Source organism: Balaenoptera borealis, assembly GCF_965194805.1.
Source record: "Balaenoptera borealis genome assembly, chromosome: 8".
Lineage (NCBI taxonomy): Eukaryota > Metazoa > Chordata > Mammalia > Artiodactyla > Balaenopteridae > Balaenoptera > Balaenoptera borealis.
In genome coordinates this window covers 117,550,829-117,570,496 of record NC_138865.1, presented here as the reverse complement: position 1 = coordinate 117,570,496, position 19,668 = coordinate 117,550,829, and the positions used below count along the sequence as shown (strand labels likewise).

The 19,668-nt window shown below is 55.2% G+C and overlaps 2 protein-coding genes across 7 annotated transcripts in view; one reads left to right on the top strand and one right to left on the bottom strand.

Moving 5' to 3' along the window:
• Positions 1-941: 941 nt before the first annotated feature.
• On the bottom strand, positions 942-14,263 carry PLPP7 (phospholipid phosphatase 7 (inactive)). 3 transcript variants are annotated; one of them, XM_082400846.1, is made up of 2 exons: positions 13,657-14,263; positions 942-2,251 (listed from the first exon to the last, which is right to left on the bottom strand). In XM_082400846.1, exons 1-2 carry the CDS (start codon positions 14,105-14,107, stop codon positions 1,887-1,889), a joined length of 816 nt encoding a protein of 271 aa, XP_082256972.1. In that variant the 5' UTR covers positions 14,108-14,263; the 3' UTR covers positions 942-1,886. The 3 variants fall into 3 exon arrangements, with proteins under 3 accessions (XP_082256972.1, XP_082256973.1, XP_082256971.1); XM_082400847.1 differs by lacking the exon at positions 13,657-14,263 and adding an exon at positions 11,335-11,465; XM_082400845.1 differs by lacking the exon at positions 13,657-14,263 and adding an exon at positions 4,908-5,132.
• The window catches only part of FAM78A (family with sequence similarity 78 member A), a 28,790-nt gene continuing 20,745 nt past the window's right edge, over positions 11,624-19,668 (top strand). The window contains exons 1-3 of one of the 4 annotated variants that reach the window (XR_014247086.1): positions 12,651-13,096; positions 16,220-16,319; positions 17,409-19,576. The gene's annotated coding sequence lies outside the window, so the exon portion shown is untranslated. Of the gene's footprint in view, positions 12,504-12,589; positions 13,097-16,038; positions 16,320-17,381; positions 19,577-19,668 lie in introns of those variants that run through there. The other 3 variants (XR_014247087.1, XR_014247088.1, XM_082400834.1) reach the window with 3 other exon arrangements.

The following is a 19,668-nucleotide window of genomic DNA, read 5'->3' as shown; positions in this document are numbered from 1 at the left end:
TGTTGGGAGTCCTCACTCCCAGTATCTATGGACGTGACCTTGTTTGGAAAGGTCCTTTGCAGATGTGATTAAGATGTTAAGATGAGGTCATTCTGAGTAGGGTGGGCCCTAATCCAATAGGACTGCTGTCATTATAAGAAGAGAAGAAGGGGACTTCCCTGGTGGTCGAGTGGTTAAGACTCCGTGCTCCCAATGCAGGGGGCACGGGTTCGATCCCTGGTCGGGGAACTAAGATCTCACATGCCGCACACTGTAGCCAAAAAAAAAAGAGGAGGAGACAGACACAGACACAGGCAGAATGCCCTGGGACGACAGAGGCAGAGGTTGGAGTGATGTGGCCACAGCCAGGATTGCTGGCCACCACCGGAAGCTGGATGAGGTAGGGAAGGATTCTACCCAGAGTCTCAGAGGCAGCGTGGCCCTGCAGACACCTTGAATTTGGACTTCTAACCTCCAGAACTGAGAGAGAACACATTTCTGTTGTTTTAAGCCACCCGGTTGGCTGTAGCTCCTCCTTACGGTAGCCAGGAAACGAATCCACCATCTATCGCCACTGATGTCTACCTCACCCTGCTTCCACTTGTCCTGGTAGCGACCACTTCCTTGGGGGCAGGGTCTGGGTCAGCGGGGAGTGAGAGGGTCTTGGCCCCCAGGGGAGAGCTCCTCAGCACCACAGTGAGGGCTTCCCAAACGGATCACGACCCAGGCCCTGGGCAGGGTGGCCAGTGCAGGGCCCCGGGGATGGAGGGAGCCCCAGCAGGGACCTCAGGGAGAAGGGACCAGGCAGCTCAGAAAAGTCTAGGAGCCCATTGCCCCCTGACCATCTGACACCGTGGCCTGACTGGGGGTAAAGAAATCACTCCCCACCCCCATGTTAACAGGGACTCTCCCACCTGGAATCTTGCATCAAACGAGGAAAAAAAAACACACAGGAGAGGGCCTATTTGCACGTCATCTGTATTGTCACGTGAAGTGCACGTCCAGAACGGCTGACTTGGAAACGACCTATTAGGTCACACGGAGTCCGGCCCCTGGGGGCCAAAGCGGCACCGACGCCCGTGGACCCTGGGCTTGCCACAGGCGGTGGCGCAGACACCTGGTCTCCCCGGGCTCTGGGGCCCAGCGCTGGGAGAGGCCAGCTCACGCCTCAAGCCCTTCCGCTCCGGGCAGCATCTCCCAAAATGCGCCTGGGGAAATGTGGTTCCCTGGGGGACGGTTAATAGCTTTTCCTTGAGAAAAGGGTTCTGTAGTCAAATACGTGTAGGAAACATGGATTAAACAAGATTCCATGGAAGCTCTTCTACAGGACTTTGCCTTTACGACAATCCCAGCCCTCGTGAATGTCCAACAGACTGTGTAGCATTTCCCAAAGTTATTTGACCACAAGACCATTTCTCTTCCCAAAGTGTCTTGTAGGCTGGTGTCCGGTGGGGTACCCTCTGGAAAGCGTTGCCCTAAGCTATCGATGACCGTTAATGGCAATGGCACCTGTGTTAGGTGGTGGGTTGTGGGCATTTTGCTGGTCAGGTGGGCACAGCCAGGAACTCAACAGTCACGATGGTGAAAGGACAAGATGAGACTCGGCCCCTCTCCCGCCATCCTGGTTCTCACCTGGTACCTCCAGAGCAGAAGCGGAGCAGGCCTATCCCCATGGCTGGGCCCCAGCCCGTCTACAGAGGGACTCAAGAGTCTGATTGAAGGAGCAGGAGGCACCCAGCATGATGGGAGGGACGTGCCGGTCACTGGTGGGCCCACCTGAGGTCACCAGCCTCCAACCAAGATTGAGGAGATGGGCTGGGGCTGCCTGGTCCCCCCGCCCCTGCCAGCCCTATGTCCTCCTGCTGCCCCTCGGGCCACCCCCGGCCCCGGAGCCGCAGATGAACGGCTCACCAGGCGGAGATGAGCATCTGGCAGGTGTTGGAGGACATCCAGACCAGTTCGACCAAGCGGAACTGGAAGTAGCCGATGACGAAGCCGGAGAGGACATCGGTGATGTGGTGGCGGCCGATCATGACCCGAGACAGGCCCACACAGAGGGCCCAGAGCACCAGCAAGACGCGCAGGGGCACCGCCAGCACCAGGTGGCTGAGGAAGAACTTGGACACCATGGCCGCGCGGCTGGCGTGTCCGGCGGGGAAGGCGTAGATATCCATGGTGAGGTAGTCCAGGGGGCTGGGGCTCGTCTCAAACGGGCCGCGCCGCTTGATGAGCTTCTGCATGCCCGCCACCGTCATGATGTCCAGGAGCAGGGCTGTGGGCAGGAGAGAGAGGCCCCGGAGGCCGTCAGCGCCGCCTCCTGCACGCTCTCCCCCCACTGTTCCCTGGCTTCCTTCACTCGAACCACGCGGACCTGCGAGCAGGGTCCCACCTCGGGGCCTTTGCTTGCGCTGTTCCCTCTACCTGGAAGGCCCTTCCCTGGGATATCCGGAGAGGTAAAAGTGCTGAATGAGAGAGTGGCGATCAGGGGTTTTGTGGGCCACTGTGGGCCCGGGGGAGGATCTCATCCTGACAAACGGGGCCCCGGGCTGGTGGCTTTTCTCAAAGGACTTCACTGAAGGCCCCGCCAGTCCCGAGAACAGGGTGTTACCATCGCCATCTTTTTTAAGTTGAACTGAAATTCACGTAACACACAATTAACTATTTTTAAGTGTACAGTTCAGCGGCATTTAGTATATTCACAGTGTTGTGCAACCATCACCAATATCGAGCTCCAAAAAGAAACCCAGTTCCCAACCAAGCAGTTGGTCCCTATCCTCCCTCCCCCCAGCCCCTGGCAACCACCAGTCTGCTTTCTGTTTCTATGGATTTGCCTATTCTAGACGTTTCATGTAAGTGGAATCATACAATATGTGACCTTTTGTGTCAGGCTTCTTTCACGTACCGTAATGTTTTTGAGGCCCATCTATGTTGTAGCAGGTATCAAAACTTCATTCCTTTTTTATGGCTGACTATTATTCCATGGTCTGGACCTGCCACAGTTTGTTTATCCATTCACTGTTGATGGAATCTGGCTTGTCTGTATATTTTGGCTGTTGTGAATAATGCTGCTATGAACATTTGTGCACGAGTATTTGTGGAGAACCCGTTTTCCGTTCTTTTGGGCACATCCCTACGGGTGGAATTGCTCCATCATGTGTTAACTATGTATAATTTTTTTTTTATTTTGGCTGCGCCTCGTGGCTTGCAGGATCTCAGTTCCGCGACCAGGAATTAATTGAATCCGGGCCCTCAGCCGTGAAAGCTCCGTGTCTTAACCACTGGACCGCCAGGGAGTTCCCTATGTAAAGTTTTTTGAGGAGCCACCGAACCGCTCTCCATGGCAGCTGTGCCATGTTGTCCTCATTCTACAGAAGACGAGACGAAGCCCTGGAGGTTGGCGCATCCCTGCCTGCCCCTCCTTCTTTCTGGACGTTTCCCTTTCCCTCCCTCTGACTTCTTCTCCGTCATTGCCAGGCCTCAGCCTAAATGTCACACCCCCAGCGAGGCCTTCCCTGCCCTCCAGACACGCCACGCTCTCCTCACGGCACTCATCCAGCTGCAACTAAGGAACCCGCTGGGTGGTGAGAGGTTCGGGGTCAACCCCTCACTTCCTCCCCACCACCATCACTTCACAGAAGGGGGGTCAAGCCAAATCTATTCTGTTCGTAGGCGTATGCCCAGGGCCAGACACAGAACGGCAGTCTCCAAATGTTAGTTGAGTCGCTGGCCTGGGGTGCGGAGCCAGAGCGGGGGGCTCCTTTCCCATTTGGGGAGTTTGGGGGAGACCTGGATCTCTGTCCGTCCTGTCTTCACCACCACCCCCTGCTGTGTGGCCTTGGAGAGGCAGCTCTGCCTCTCTGTGCCGTTAGACGAAGGCCCACGCCAAGGGTCCACTTCCATCCAGCTGATCACAGTGGCACCCGGTCAGCCAAAGTGGGGGCTTGCGAGTGCCGCAGAGGCCTGGGTTCGAGTCCCAGCCTCGGAGCCTCCTGACTGTGACCTTGGACAAGTCACCTAACTTCCCTCACCCGTAACAAGATATCCCAAACACCTGCCTCCCAGACGGGGTCTGACACGGTGCCTGCAGGGTGACTGACTGTCCTGGGTTTGCCTGGGACAGAGGGGTTTCTAGGACATAAGAAGTTCAGGGCTAAAACAGGGAAGTCCCAGCAAACCAGATGAGGTGGCCCCCCAGGTGCCTGGCACACCAGGAGGGCCAGAGAAGGATGGAGGATTATCACCAAATGACAGTTCAGTGCAGCCTGGCTCTGGGAGCTTTCCTGGAAACTTTACAGGAGACACCGAACTTGTTGGCCTGCAACCGCTCAGAAATGAAAAAAAACAAAAAAAACACAAAAAAACTTTTGGGAAAAAAATGACACAGTAGACGTTCAGTGTAGAAAATTCACAAAATAGAAGACAAAAATAAGATTTTAGGGCTTCCCTGGTGGTGCAGTGGTTGAGAGTCTGCCTGCCAATGCAGGGGACACGGGTTCGAGCCCTGGTCTGGGAAGATCCCACATGCCGCGGAGCAACTAGGCCCGTGCGTCACAACTACTGAGCCTGCGCGTCTGGAGCCTGTGCTCCGCAACAAGAGAGGCCGCGATAGTGAGAGGCCCACGAACCGCAATGAAGAGTGGCCCCCACTTGCTACAACTAGAGAAAGCCCTCGCACAGAAACGAAGACCCAACACAGCCATAAATAAATAAATTAATTAAAAAAAAATAAGATTTTAAATCACCTGTAATCCTGCCACCCAGAGGTAGCCACCTTTCCAGAACCTTCTCTCCATCTATAGAGCATAGATTTAATAAAAGCTGCAACGTGCTCTACACACAACGTTCTGTAACCTGCTTTTGAAAGTTGCCGGGTCACACACCCCCGGACACCCACGGCTGCAGCGTCCGAGGTGCCCTGGCGTATTTACCTGACGGTCCCAGCGTTGGATGTCCAGACTGCTCCCGGGTAACACCGCGCTCCCCGGTCAGTGCAGAACTCTCTTCCTGCCCTCTGCAGGGTTGCTGCTTGCAGTCTGGGCTCCTGGTTTGGGATCTGAAGCCCTGGCCTCCCCAGGGCCTGCCCCTCTCACTAGCCACAGGACCAGCTGACGTTCGCCCACCCTGGGAGGTGCCTGACCAGCCAGGGAAGGGGGCAGAAGCAGGAAATGGTGGACGGAGAGGCCGCCAGGCCATGAGGGGAGGAGCCTAAGGGAGGGAGGGAACCTTGTTCCACACCCCGCCCCGTGTTTCCACGGCAACTGGTTCCCAGGAGCCAGGCCTCCCAGCCCCCAAGCTGCTGACCCAGGTGGAGGCCAGGCCCAGGCTGGGAGCCACCTGGAGCCCGTGGGGGTGCGGGGGGGTCACAGTCCCAGCAGGAGGGAGGGACCAACAGGGCAGGTGGGAGCTGGAGGGAGGCGGCTGCATCTGACCCCAGGGACCCTGAGCCTGACGGGGGAGCGGCCCAGGGAGGCCCCTCCCTCACCTTGTGACAGGCTCTCTCCACCTGGGAGAGAGAGTTTAAACCTGTTAAACTTGCAGGTTTCAGAGTCACAGGTGGGGTTCAAGTCCCGGTTCCTCCGCTCGTTGAGAACAAGTCCCTTCACCTGTCAGAGCCTCAGTCTACCCACCTGTAACAGGGGTTATCACAGGATGAAATGAGCTCCTCAGTGTCTGTGAAGTATTTAGAACAGCCTGGTATGTGGCAGTTGATGCCGTAGCTGCTCTTATTACTCCTAAGCCCCAGCCTGGCCTGACCCAGGTAAGCAACTTAAGGCTTTCAGACCCCGGAGGCTGGGTGTCATCAAGCAGGGGCACTGGTGAGAGGGTTTCCTTCTCTGAGGTCTCACCAGGGTCAAAATGAGGTGGCCCAAATTCCGAGACCCTCACCACCTGGAGGAAAGTCAGAGCATCCTGGGCCAGGGTCTGGAGGGGGCTAATGGGGACCAGGCCCAGGCCCTAAGGTAGATCAAACCATGACACTAGCCACTGGGAGATGTGGGCCATCTATCTAATTGGTGGCCAAGTTTCTCAGCCGAAAACCAGGGCTCAGCAAGTTGGCAAGTTCCTGCCGATTTAAATCTGCCTTCCCAGACAAGTGTAAACCACAGCAGAGGTGCCCAGAGGAAGCTGCTGGGTTCAGGAGGAAGGCGGGAGGGAGGGGCAACATCGTGCCTCCATGGGCTGCCCAGGGGGGATGCCGTGCTCAGGGCCTCGCTCCCACGCGGTGGCTGAAGGCAAGGCGGGCTTGTGCCTTGGCCCCCCAGGTGTCCCAGTGCTCCTCGTGGGCTGTCAAGGCCCACAGGCCAAGAGCTGAGCAAGACCCACACCTTTCAAACTTTTTTAGCAGCAAAACATTTTTCCCCAATGTTAAGTATACACAGAGACTCAGTATATGAACAGATGAAAGAGGCACCCCATGGCTGAAGCTGCGGGGGATGGGGGACCCTCCCCTGCCCCCTCCAGAGGCTTCTGGGGCTGAGGCTTCTGTGTGCCGTGATTTGAGAACCCCACATCTGGGCCTTTGGGAATCTGCTTTTTCTGGCTGGCTCTGTCCCTTGCGGCCATAATGAGGTGGGGACTGCCCCACTGCCCTGGGCCTCTCGGGACCATCGGGTCAGCCTGCTGTCCAGCTGGCCCGGCCCAGCCTGTGCTTGGTTCATTCATTCACTCGAGCTGCAGGTCTTGGGCCTCGCTGGTTCCTGAGTATGGCAGGCGAGGGCCAGGCCTGGGGCTGGTGAACCAGGCTGGCAGGGTGCCAGGTGGCTTGGGCGGTGAGGGTGGGGAAGATGAGCAGTAGTTACACGGGGGCTCCTTTCAAGGTGTGGCACGCCCACAGCCTCTCCCCACATCACACTGCTGCTGTCTGGTTTTGAGAGTTGGGTGTAGAAGAGGCCATGGGGGGACAGTTCTCCAGCAGAGCTGGTGGCCACCAGGGCCTCGCCGCTCCACTCACAGCCCCTCCTGCAGCACTCCCGCAGGCTGCTCGCACCCCCTCCAGCACCACGGCCATCCCTCGTGTGACTCTGATTCTGACACTGTCAGCACGTAATCTGGGGCCCAGAAATAGAAGCAAATGGCTCCGTCACTCAAGGCTCCGTGAATTCCACTCATACGGCCTGTTGAGCTCCCTGACCTACATTCCCTCCTGGAATGGGAGGGAGGCAGGGGGTCCCTGTGGGGAAAGGTCCTCTTGGCAGCAAGCTCAGGGGCCAGAGTCAGGAGGAGCCTAAGCCACGCCACCTGCCCCGACTTGCTGTGTGACCCGGGCTGGTCACCTACCCTCCCGGGGCCTCAGGGCAGAGGCTGCGCACCTGGGCTCCAGGATCAGAGACCGGCCTCAAGGTCGACCGCTTGTGAATTTCATGACCTTGGCACGTCCCTCCCGCTGAGCTTCCTCCCTTCGTTGATAAAATGGGGATCATCCCAGAAGCTACTCTGAGGGCCGCCTGGGCTGCAGGGCTGGGCCCCATCACCTCTCACACCTTCCCTCCCAATAATCTCCACTCTCCACCCCTCTCACGGGGCGGGGGGGCTGAGATGGCTGAACCCTCCTGGCAGGAAGCACACCCATTCTCAAGGCCCTGCTGTGCTGCCTTGGTGCCCACTATTCTCTCTCAGCCTGGTTGGGGGCTGCCAGGTGACCCCTCGTGGCCCCTCACGCTCAGCTGCTCGCCCTGAGATGTGCTCCACGGGACCAGCTCAGCAGCAGGGCAACGAGGCTGGGCTGGGGGTGGGGGAGGGGTAGCTACGGGCCCTGCAAAGAGCAAAGACAGAGCCGATCCTCTCACTGGCTGGGGCTGGGAGGAGGGGGTCCCAGCTCTTCTGGCCTCTGATCCCCCATTCTGGCCTCTCCGGGAGCTGGGGAACCAGCCCGGTAGTGCTGTAAATCGGTCTAAACTTTCGGAAGGGCATCTGGCTTCAGACTCAGAAGTCTTTCCAACAGGCCTCCCTTGACTCAGGCCTTCCATCTGTAAGACCGTCTCCTTGGGAAGTGATTAGGGATGTGCCCCACATCAAGGATGTCCACTGCAGCGTTCTTCGTAACACTGAAAACCCCAAACCAACCCAATGCCCTTGAGTCGGAGACAGATAGGAGAAACTGCGGCCAGGTCTAAACGGTGGAGCACTCTGGGGCCACTGCGAATGATGAAGCTGATGTGTATTTATAGCCACCGAACGATAGCTATAGGGTTTAAGCGGGAAAGGCCGATGACCAAACTGGATTTACAGTAGGATGCCGTTCTTGTAAAATAGGACGTTAATGTGTTTATACGCAGAGAAAAAAGTCTGGAAGGCATCACGCTAAATGTTAACAGTGCTTCTAGCTGGGTGGGTTGATGAGGGTGATTTTTGGTGTCTTTCTGTAATTCCGCATTAAAATTTTTCTTACCATGAAGGTGCATGACTTGTGCACATTTAAAAAGAGTTATTTTTACAAAAAGACAAGTATTGCATGATTCTGCTTTTATGAGGTCCCCAAAGTAGGCAGATTCATAGAGACAGAAAGTAGATTAGAGGTTGCCAGGGGCTGGGGAGGGGGGCTGGGGAGTTAGTGTTTAACGGGTGCAGAGTTTCAGCTGGGGAGGATGAAAGAAATTCTGGAGATAGATGGTGGGGACAATTGCACAACGATGTGAATGTACTTAATGCCACTGAACTGGACACTTAGAAATGGTGAAAATGGTGAATTTTATGTCATGTGTATTTTAGCCTGGAGGGACCACTTCGCTGAGCCCCGCTGAGATGATGAGAAGTGAAGTTGGGGGAAGCGTGGAGAATGTCCTACCTCTGCGGAGCTGCGCTGGTGTCTCCAGCAGGAGGGCTCCTGACCGTGAAGGTTTGGGATCAGTCTAAAGATCCATCAATTAGGGACAGGCTACGCAAACCTCCTGGAGGGGTTGTCACCTAAGCTGTCCCCAAGAGCAGGGGCCGGTGGGCTGGGGTGGGAGAGATGACAGAACAGATTATATGGAGGGTGGGTGAGCAGGGGCTGGGGGGGAGGGGATGCTGTGAGATGCTTGGGGTGGGCGGGGGCGGCGCTGCCAGGCTGAGGTTTCTGAACCCCTCATGCTTGATATGAAGGGAGGAGTGGGGGGCCGAGATGGGAGGTACATAGCCCAGAAGGCCCAGTAGGGCCATGAGAATGAGGCCAAGCTGGGCAAAACGCCACAGGAGGTCATTTTAGAAGCATATGATACGTTAGTTTGGGTGCAGAGAAAAATCCAGAGGCCCATGACCCAAACTGCAGTGGAGGTTATTCCTGGGGAAAGGGCTTAAGGGAAACACTCACTTTTTTCATCACCTGTCGTTGTTTGAATTTTCCTTACCATGAGGATGTATAGTGAAAAGGTGCTCAACATCACTCATCATTAAGGAAGCACAAATCAAAACCACAATGAGATACCACTTTTCACACCCATTAGGATGGCTATTATATAAAAAGAGAAGTGCTGGCAAAGAACACTTGTGGAGAAATTGGAGCCCTTTTGCACTGCTGGTGGGAATGTAAAATGGTGCAGCTGCTGTGGAAAATAGTCTGGGGGTTCCTCAAAAAATTAAACATAGGCTCCAGCAATTCCATCCTGGTTCTATACCCAAAAGAAGTGAGAGCAGGGACTTGAACAGATATTTGTACACCCATGTTCATAGCAGCATTATTCACAATAGCCAGAAGGTAGATGATGGATAAACAAAATGTGGTCTGTCCATACCATGGAGTATTACTCAGCCTTAAAAAAGAAGGAAATGAAGACACCTGCTACAACATGGATGAACCTTGAGGACAGGCTGCTCAGTGAAGTAAGTCAGACATTAAAAGACAAATACTGTATCATGCTATTGATATGAGGTCCTAGACTCGTCAGATTCAGAGAAACAGAAAGCAGAATGGTGGGTGCTGTGGGCTGTGGGGAGGGGGAGGGGGATTTAGTGTTTAATGGGAGCCGAGTTTCAGTTTGGGAAGATGGAAAAGTTCCGGCAATGTGAATGTACTTAATGCTAGTATACACTTAAAAATGGTTAAAATGGTAAGTTTTATGTTATGTCTATTTAACCAAAATTAAAAAAATGACATAGAAAAAAAAAAGAATGTATAGTTTTTATGATCAGGGACATTTCAATAAAGATTCTTTTATAGATCATGGAAATAAGACATGGAAGCCATTTTCCACTGAGGACAGGCCCATGGGGTAACCGGGATGGGCTTGGTGAGTGGGGATGGCCTGGGTCCCCTGTCACCTGGCCTCCTTTGGGATCATCAAATCGGGTGTTGCAGGGGAAGGACAAAGGAGGGGATCAGGTCATCTCACAGGTGCCTAGAGCTTGGAGGGGACCTGGAGGGACCCTGGACCTGGGACTTCTTTTGATGCTGGCAATGGTGATGAGGATGGTGATGATCATTGATGCCCAAGCATCAACTGGCATTCGTATGAGCCATGCACTTCCGTGTAATGCTTCAGGGAAGTGTCCCAGCAACCCACTAGACAGATGAGGAAAATGAGGCTCAGAGAGGCAAAGTCATTCGCCCCGGTTCCCACATCTGGGCCGGGATTTGCACCCAGGTCCAGCCAACTCTGGAGCCAAGCTTGTGCCAGCTGCTAAGATCCCTTCTGGCTTTGACGTCTCCAGAGTCTAGGCAACACAGCTCACCCTTGGGGAGGAACGCAGGGAGCAGAGCAGAGAACCTCCTCCCGGCCCACCTGGGACTCTTCCTGGGTCCAGTGTCTGGAGCTCCATTTCCCGAGGCTCCTGAGTTTTCCGCTTTGGGGCCAAGGAGAGCCCAAGTCCCAGTTGTACAGGGGAAGGGCTCTGCCCTCAGGACTCTGCTGGGTGCCCTGGTGCTCAGAGCAGGGCAGGCAGGACCAGGCAGGGTCCCCTCATCCCTCAGGGCCCTGCAGCTTCCACGTCTGCCTGCCACCCACTGTGCTATGTGCTTTACCAGCTCCCCCTGAACCCCCACCACAGTCCTGAAGCCCCAGGTCCAGATCAGGAAATTGAAACTCAGGGATGGGAACTGACTTGCCCAGATCGAGTGCGGGTCAGAGTGAGGACCAGGACAAAGTCCATTCGAACCTCAGAGCTCCAGAATTGAAAGGCCCCCCAGGCCCCCAAAGACTGAAGAACAGACAGATCCGTGCAGTTTGCGCTCCACGGACGGTCTTTCTTCCCTGGCCAGAGAGTGGTGTGGGCAGCTCCTCTTGGCGGGTCGGGTCAGAGCTGTGGGATTAACCCGCCTTGGCTATTTGCTGCAGTTTACTGGGTCCCCATCCCCACGAAATGCCCCAGGCCCACAGACCACCTTGCCTGTTCTGAGCAGCTGCTCTGTGCCAGGCTCTTATCTCTCTGTCATGTCGGTACCTGGATGTGCCAGCAAAGTTGCTGGTAAAAGAGAAAACTCTTCCCAGATGCCTCCTCGCTACTCACAAGCTTCAGCGTGGATTGGGCGGTCAGCCCGACCTGCAGACGGATGGTGGGGGGAGGGCAAGGGGTCTGCAGCCTGGAGGACTTGGATTTGGTTCCCAGATCTACCACTTACGGGCATGTGGGGGTGGGCAAGTCCCTCGACCCCTCTGAGCCTCAGTTAACTCTGTAAAGTGGGTGTATTAATACTTACATTACACGGTCATTAAAAAGATTTAAAAATCATGAAATACAGGACATTCATGGCATAGTACTTGGTACATAGTGAAGCTCAATAAATGATGATTTTAAAAACTTAGACATGGCTGTCCTTCTTATTCAAGAAGGGAGGCACCTCGAACCTTGCTCTTCATCCTATGAAGCAAACTCCTTTGTGTCCACAGAATCTGGTTGCTGGAAAGAGCCAGAAGCCTCATCTTAACAAATTGTTAAGATGTTAAGAGTTGTTCCCAGCTCTGGTCCTGGCCCCATCAATGACTAGCTACGTGGCTCTGGACAAATCATCTCCCTGTAGAAGTGGTGATGTGGTTTATGCAAAACCAGGCACGTAGTAAGCACTGAGCAAATTACGAACACAGCTTCACCACCTCCATCATCTTACGCGGAAGGAATGTGCAGATGGGGTCCAGGGAGCAGGGTTGAGAGGGAGGCTCAAGGATGCTTTCCCACCCCCATCCTTGGACACCTGACTCCCAACACAGTTTTCTTGAGCTACTGCTCTGTGTCAGGCTGCAGTGGGCACTGGGGAAACTGTGGGTAATGAGGCCAGGGTTCTGGCCCCCGACAAACACCCGGCCCAGCACCTGGGCCACCTTGCTCTGTCCCTCTGTCCCAAGCCCAGGGCACGTTGCCTGAAAAGAGCCCAGGCCTGGATGTCAGGTGCAAATCTTCAGACCTGGTGCAAATCTCCCACTCTGAAGCTTTGGCCAGGTTGCTTTATTTACAGGAGCCTCAGTTTCCTAATCTGTAAAGTGGGAATGGTAATAGCACCAGTCACATGGGACTGTTTATTTGGCATAATAACAAGTAATGTAAATCATTTAGGAATACGAACAAGGAAACGTTGATGGTACCAGACCCAGGTACCTCCTGCACGAGCACCTGCTGTTTTCCCTCCCTGCATCCCACCCCCAGAGTGTCCACCCCAGACATCCCACCCCCAGAGTGTCCACCCCAGACATCCCACCCCCAGAGTGTCCACCCCAGACATCCCACCCACAGAGTGTCCACCCCAGACATCCCACCCACAGAGTGTCCACCCCAGCTGCTCTGAGACCTGAGTGGGGGGCCACACTTTACTGCAACTTCCCCTGGGATGGCAGTTCTCAGTGGCCCAACACACACCCCTTTGGAAGTGGGACCCCTTGTCAGTGTTTGCTTAGCCTGAGCCATCCCTCCCGCCCCAAATCGTGGCTGTGCTGGGAAGGGCCAGGAGATCAACATGGCCCACCGTGGAGGGTGGCAGCAGAGGGTCCCCGAGCACCCGGGGGATCTGGAAGTGGCTACAGCGTGGGCCGCATGGGGGCTGGGCATCACCTCCTGGGTAGAGGGGAAGGCCTGCTTTCCACATGGCGCCCACGTGACACTTGGCACAGGGCAGAGCTCAACTGAAAGACACTGGTGACAAAGACTTCGCAAAAACAAACCAAAGCTCACCAGGCCCTCCTCTCCTCCAGCGACTCACCCAGGGAAGCAGCAGGTAAGGACTCCAGGAGGCCACGAGTGGGTGGGAGCCCCAGACTGGACCCCTGCACCCCCAGGCCCTGTGGGAGGATCCTGGGCTGCTTGCAGGGTCCCTGAGCCAAGCAGGGGGTTGATGGGAGCAGCTCACAAGTGCTGCGTGCAAGCAGCCTAGGAACTCAAGGACCCCAACCCATGGGATGGCGCGTTACAGGGTTAGACACCCCACTGCAGAGCACCTGCCACACTCCTGGCCACTTCCCTCGAGGCCACGGCCTCCAGCACCCCTGTTCAAGCTGCTTCTGGGGCGGCGGTACACTTTCCCCAGAGCAGGGCCCTTCCTCAGAAGTTCCCGCTGGGGCCCCGCATTCTCAAGGCCCTCACTTCGCAGGGGGCTATCATCTGGGCATCCTCAGCTCTCTCCTCCCCAAGCCGGAGGCTTGCCTGTTTCTGGGGCACCCTCCCTGCCTAACCTCATTAAATTGTTCCAGTCGGTTTCTGAGGGCCCCGCTGGTCCTGCTGGGGTGGGCTCCCTCCCCGGGCCTGGCGGGGTGGGTGGTGGACGGCGGGCACACTCACCCAGAAGTAGGTTCATGAGCACCTCCTGGCCGGCCAGCGTGCTGCTCTTCACCAGGCAGAGGATGGTACCCCCGATCCAGGGGATGCCGTGGCCCGTGATGCCAATGAGCTTGACCATGGAGCGGGCGCTGGCCCAGGACGCAGCCCGGCCGGCGCACACCCCCAGGCGCTTGGACATGCAGATGTCAATGGCCAGCAGGGAGTTGAAGGCGATGCCCTTGAAGGAGGGGTTCAGCTGCATGCAGTCCTCCTCGGGCAGCTGCTGAGACTGGCGCCGCTCGCGGGCCCCATCGCCAGGGCACGAGGGCTGTGCCGAGGGGCCCGAGGCCTTCCTGCCCGAGCTGCGGGGCTCCGGCGCCCCCTTGGGGGGCTGGTTCAGCGACAGGAACTCGGCCCGGTTGAGGACGTTGTTGCGGTCCCGGGCCCGGGCCCGGCTCTGGGCGCCAGGCATGGTGACAGTCACCCAGCCTGGCTGTGAGGCCCTTCTCTCCAAAGACGGAAGCCTGGAGCCTCCCCTGCTCCCGGCCTCCCCTCCTGCTCTGCGGCAGCTGTTAAATATAGAGTGCGGGACTGCACATGGCTGTTTACCTCCGGCTGCCACCAGGCTCCCAGGGAACGTCAGTGCCAGCTGGGCAGCCAATCGAGCCCCCCAGTGCGGGCCAGCGCCAATGGAGCCACCCAGGAGGTGGACACGGCCACAGCTGCAGCCTGGCTGCCTCGGCCCGGGGCTATTTAAATCTTCCAATGGCTCGCTCCCGGGGTTTGGGGGACTCTGGGAAATGTAGTCCTCCTGCTGCTCTGGCCTCGGCTGTGCCCCAGGCCAGAGGCCCAGATCGGGGCCCCCCGACTTAGCCCTGGTTTGACCAGCTTCCTTCTGAGCAGGCCAGACCCCTGTGAGCCAGGCCCGCCTGACCCACTGGCCTGGACAGCTTGGACCTGGTCCCATGGGCTAGACGGTGGAGCCCAGGCCAAAGGCCTCTCCGGACACCAGATGGAGTGAATGACGTCACTGAAAGCATCACCCTGGGTCCACTGGGGCTGGGCCCAGCCCCTCCCCTCTGTGACAGCATTTCATTAAGCTGGCAGGCTGGGCTTTTTTATTTTCAATCAGTCTTGAATTGGGCTGCAGTGCATGACCGTTCAATCAAATGGCAATCTGTAAGATTCGATTTCCATTAGAGGGAGGGGTAATTAATTGGTTGGTAATGGATCTGCCCCTCGGAGGTGGCCTCCACTGCCCGGAAGCTTTGCGAAGGACAGGATCACTAAAGCAGCTTCAGGCAACCCGTAACTAGTTCCCGAGCTCCTGGACCTGTGCTAGGTGCCTGGAACACCGCAGCGAATGGAACACATCACGTGCATCCCCGTCCCCGGGAAGCTCATAGTTCAGCGGGGATTAAACGAATGACATGTGTGAATGATTGCAAGCGTGCAGACGTGTTGCAGGATCATAGAACAGGGCTCCGGGCCTGGCCTGGGAGTTGTGGAGGGCTTTCCCCCGGAAGGAAAGGCAGGTGAGAGTTCCTGGGCAAGGGAGAGCCTACCTCCTGCCCTCCTGTGAGGTCTGGGGGCCCGTGTGGCAGTACATGGACTGAGGGGGCGAGAGAGGCTGCAGACCCAGAGAGGGGCAGAGCATGAGGGCCCAGACGAGGATTTGGGGTTTGAGTCTGGCCTCCCTGACTGCAGGAACCCAAAGTCTCCACAGCCCTTTTAGGGCTGACTGGGCCTGGGCTCAAGGGGAAGCCACTGGTTTAGGGCAAGCAGCAGAGGCAGGAGTGAACGCCCTGGTCTCATGATTCACGGCACCCAAGGCCTGTCTGCCCAGCTGGGATGAAGGCAGGAGTCCTTCCAAGCATGGAGACCCCCATGAAGCCCCAGGCCCACCCCACAGCCTCCCAGGGACCAGGTCCAGAGCCTCCCAAGGACACAAAGCTGCCTGGGGTGGGAGTGAGTGCTCTGTGGTCACAGGAGACCAGCCTGGGGGCTCCAGAGTCAGAAAGATGAGGAATGACCTGGGGCTCTGCCACCAACTAGTTGTGGGAACTCAAGCAAGTCACTTGGCTTCTCTGGGCCTAGTTTTCTCCTCTTGTAACATGGGAACACTAGTGTCCACCTTCCAAGAGCTGTTGTGAAGTCAGTGAGATGATGTTTGTAAAATGCTGAGAAGGGTCCCTGCCACATAGTGAGCCTTTAAGCCTATGGGTTAGGAATTGATCCTATTTAACAAACAAGGCAAAGTCCTCTCTCCCTCTGAGTGCCCCCTTCAGAAGGACTCACCCCCAAGGTCTGGCCCCGACTCCGTACCTGGCTGGTGTGAAGCCAGACACCAAGAACCCTCAGTCTGGGGTTCCTTGTGGACTCCCTGGCACTTCTCTTCCAGAGTGTTCCCCTCAGAACATGCACCCACAGAGAAGGACGTCTCAGACTGTGTCACATCCCTCCCTCTCGGGAGTGGCCATAATGACCTGTGCTGCCTCATCCTGGACCCTGGACAGATGCACATGAAGATGTGCACAGAATGCATGGGTAGTGGGCAGTGTACTGTGCTCTCTATTTGCTTTAGATTATTGACACCATATAACCAACCTTCCTGTGAAGTCAAGATATCATCCCCACTTTACAGACAAGGAAGCTGAGGCTCAGAGGGGTGAAACCCAAAAGAGGTGAGGCCCAACTCCCAAGAAGTCCCTGGGGTGGGATACAAGGGCCTCCAGACTCAGATGCCTCAGACCACAGGGACCTGGATGTGCCCACTTAGCTGTCCACCAGGGCACTCACCCCACTCTCCCTGGGTGGGGCCCATGACCTGGGCTGACCTCAGGAGGGGAGGAGGAGCCCAGCCCAGATAGGGGCTATTAATACCCAGAGGCCTGTGTCAGCACCTTGGCCTGGCAAGAGCTGCTGGCAGGTTCTGAGGGCTACAATGGGCTCCATGCTGGGGAGGGCCATGGAGTCCAATTGGACTTTGGCCCAGGAGTGGTGAAAAGTGGGCTCTGGGCTGGGACAACCCTGGGTTCAAACCCCTCAGCAACCTCTACCTTAGTGACCTCAGGCAAGTCCTGCTAGCACTCCTGGCCTCTGTTTCCCCCTCAGGGGGCTGGTGAGAGCCACTCACTCAGACTGAGACCTTCTCCTCCATCTGTAAGTTAGGGTGACCTTGTTCACATCCTCAGACAGCTGAGAAGCAGGCACCATCCCTTTATGAGCACCTACCATAGCCCACACAGTCCCACTTCTCAAGAGTCTTAGAATTCATTCATTCATTGAATTGGTGCTTTCATTGATCTCTTCCTGCAGTTTAGTCGGGGAGATAGGATACACACCCATGAGATAGCTAGCCAGTTTATAAAACAATATACTTTTACCAATAGCCTTATTTTTTTCTTACTGTCAAAATGTTATAGTCTTACTGCAATAAATTCAATAAATACAGATGATCTAGATATAATCCTACTGCCTGGAGACCACCACTGTTAACATGAAGGTGGTCAGGTTATAAAGGGATTCTCACTTGTCTCATTTCCAATTACTGAAATGTTTCATGACAACCAAGTATTACTTTAATAATCAGAAAGAATATCTATTAAACAAACTATACCTATGTATATTATATATATATAAAGAAATATGCTTTTAAAATATGATTGTATTATATACCCTTTAAAAAATAACCTCCCCTTTTCACTTAACAATATAAACCTGCCGGGACTTCCCTGGTGGCACAGTGGTTAAGAATCTGCCTGCCAATGCAGGGGACATGGGTTCGATCCCTGGTCCTGGAAGATCCCACATGCTGCGGAGCAACTAAGCCCGTGCGCCACAACTACTGAGCCTGCGCTCTAGAACCCATGAGCCACAACTCCTGAGCCCGTGAGCCACAACTACTGAAGCCCACGTGCCTAGCGCCCGTGCTCTGCAACAAGAGAAGCCACCACAATGAGAAGCCCACGCTCCGCAACGAAGAGTAGCCCCTGCTCGCCGCAACTAGAGAAAGCCCGCACACAGCAACGAAGACCCAGCGCAGCCAAAAATAAATAAATAAAATAAATAAATTTATGAAAAAGAAAAAAAAGACCCAATGCAGCCAAAAATAAATAAATAAATAAAAAATACATAAACCTGGCAATGTCTCCATGACAACCCATTATTTTTTGATGACTGCTTGGCATTTTGTCATGTGGATGGGCCATCCTTTATGTAAGCAATTCCCTATTATTAGACATGTAGGTTGTTTGCATTTTGTGACGATTCGGAACTATTATGGCATAGCTATCCTTATATATACACCCCTGTGCACTACAGCAGAATATAAATAAGGGGTTAAAGCGGCAAGTACCAGATAGAAGTGTGCTGAGATACATCCCCATGAAGTCCAGTGGGTCGTCCTGAGCCACCTACTGCAGTGCCTAGACCTGGAAGAGCAGCACAGGGTCGGAGACACTTCTAGCCGACGTGGCAAGTCTAACCACACTTTTCCTGTGTTAGAGTTGAGGAAGAGAAGGCTAGAGTGGTGACATCACCTGTGAGGCCACAGAGCTGGTCAAGCAAGGCCAGAGTTAGGATGTGGGCTGGCTGGTCCCTGTAACTCTGGGCCTGCGGGCTGTCTTCCTGGCCATGTGTCCCACAGCTTCTCCGTTCCCTGCCTGCTTGACCTCATCTTTCACTCACTCATTCGCTCACTCACTCCTGGAACACTTTTTTAAAAACATTATTTATTTATTTATTTATTTATTGGCCACGCGGCACGTGGGATCTTAGTTCCCTGACCAGGGATCGAACCGACGCCCCCTGCACTGAGTCTTAACCACTGGACCACTGGAGGTCCCTGGAAAACTTTTTGAGGTCTGCTGTGTGCCAGGCCCTCTCCCCATGCAAGGACCAGTGGGAAGTACAAAGATGGCTCTGAGGGGGCCCCATGCGTGCAGACCACCTGGCCTGCCCTGAATCATTGCCCCACCTGGCCCTAGGTCCACATAACCTCCCTATTCTAGCACTGTCCATTGTTGAGAGAGGAGGGTGGTACGCAGTGAAGTGACTCAGGACTCAGTCTAAAGCCCTTGCCCCACGCATTTGGATACACTGCCTGTCACTTGAAAGCAGGAGAGGTTTTCTGGCAGCATCCTGGGACCTAGAGCCATTTGTACATTGTAGTCACTTGTTATTTGTTGTCTTTAAATGTTTAAGAAAGACTGACTACTACTACTAAGCATATTTATCATTAACTTGTACTTAACACTGCTCCGTGCCAGACTCAGAGATACGTGTGTCTCAACTGTCACCGCAACTTCATAGACAGGCTTTTAGTCCCCATGGTACACATGAGAACACCAAGCTCAGAGGTTAAGGGATTCTCTCTGGACCATGGAGTCAGCCAGCGAGGTACCCCGGGATTCAAACCTCACCCCAATCCCCCTTACCCTCTCCTTCTCTTTTCCTTTTTCCTTGGCCAGTTTCCTTTCTAACATGCCATACACTTATTTATTCTGTGTGTGCTCAGGGCCTGTGTCCTCCTAGCAGAGTGTCAGCCCACGGGGCAGGGTCTGTTGTCTATTTGTTCCTTTGTGGGGCAAGGTGCCCAAGCAGTGCCTGGCACCTAGTAGGCATTCAATAAATATGTACTGAATGAATGGCTGCCTGATTCTGAAGCCTGGGCTCTGATCTACGACAAACCTTGCCGTCAAAGACGATGGCCAAGAGGAGGCGGGTTATTTGGGGTAATGACCCCAAAACAGGAGGGGAAGGGGTGAGAAGCTCCACTCTGGGGAGACGCACAGCTGGAGGGGAGAGCAGGGAGGGGCGGCGGCGGGGTTCCCTGCCAGGACGGCGAAGCAGCCCTGAGAAAAGCATTTTTCGTCACCACCTCCCCACCCCGCCAGCTCCCGCCCCGGATCGCTTTGTCAGTTCGCATTTCTAAGGCCGCTCCTGGGTTATTTCGGTCGGGAAACCTGATCCTTCTCCGGGTTTATTTTAGCACCTTGGAGAACTCCCAGCGCCGCACCCGATCCCGGGCCG

What these genes read in the sequence shown, in the direction of transcription:
- PLPP7 (XM_082400846.1), bottom strand. Translation starts at nt 14,107, where the DNA reads ATGCCTGGCGCCCAGAGCCGGGCCCGGGCCCGGGACCGCAACAACGTC. An exon ending in GCTCATGAACCTACTTCTGG is followed by an intron (nt 2,252 to 13,656) that starts GTGAGTGTGCCC and finishes TCCTGCCCACAG; the next exon opens with CCCTGCTCCTGGACATCATG.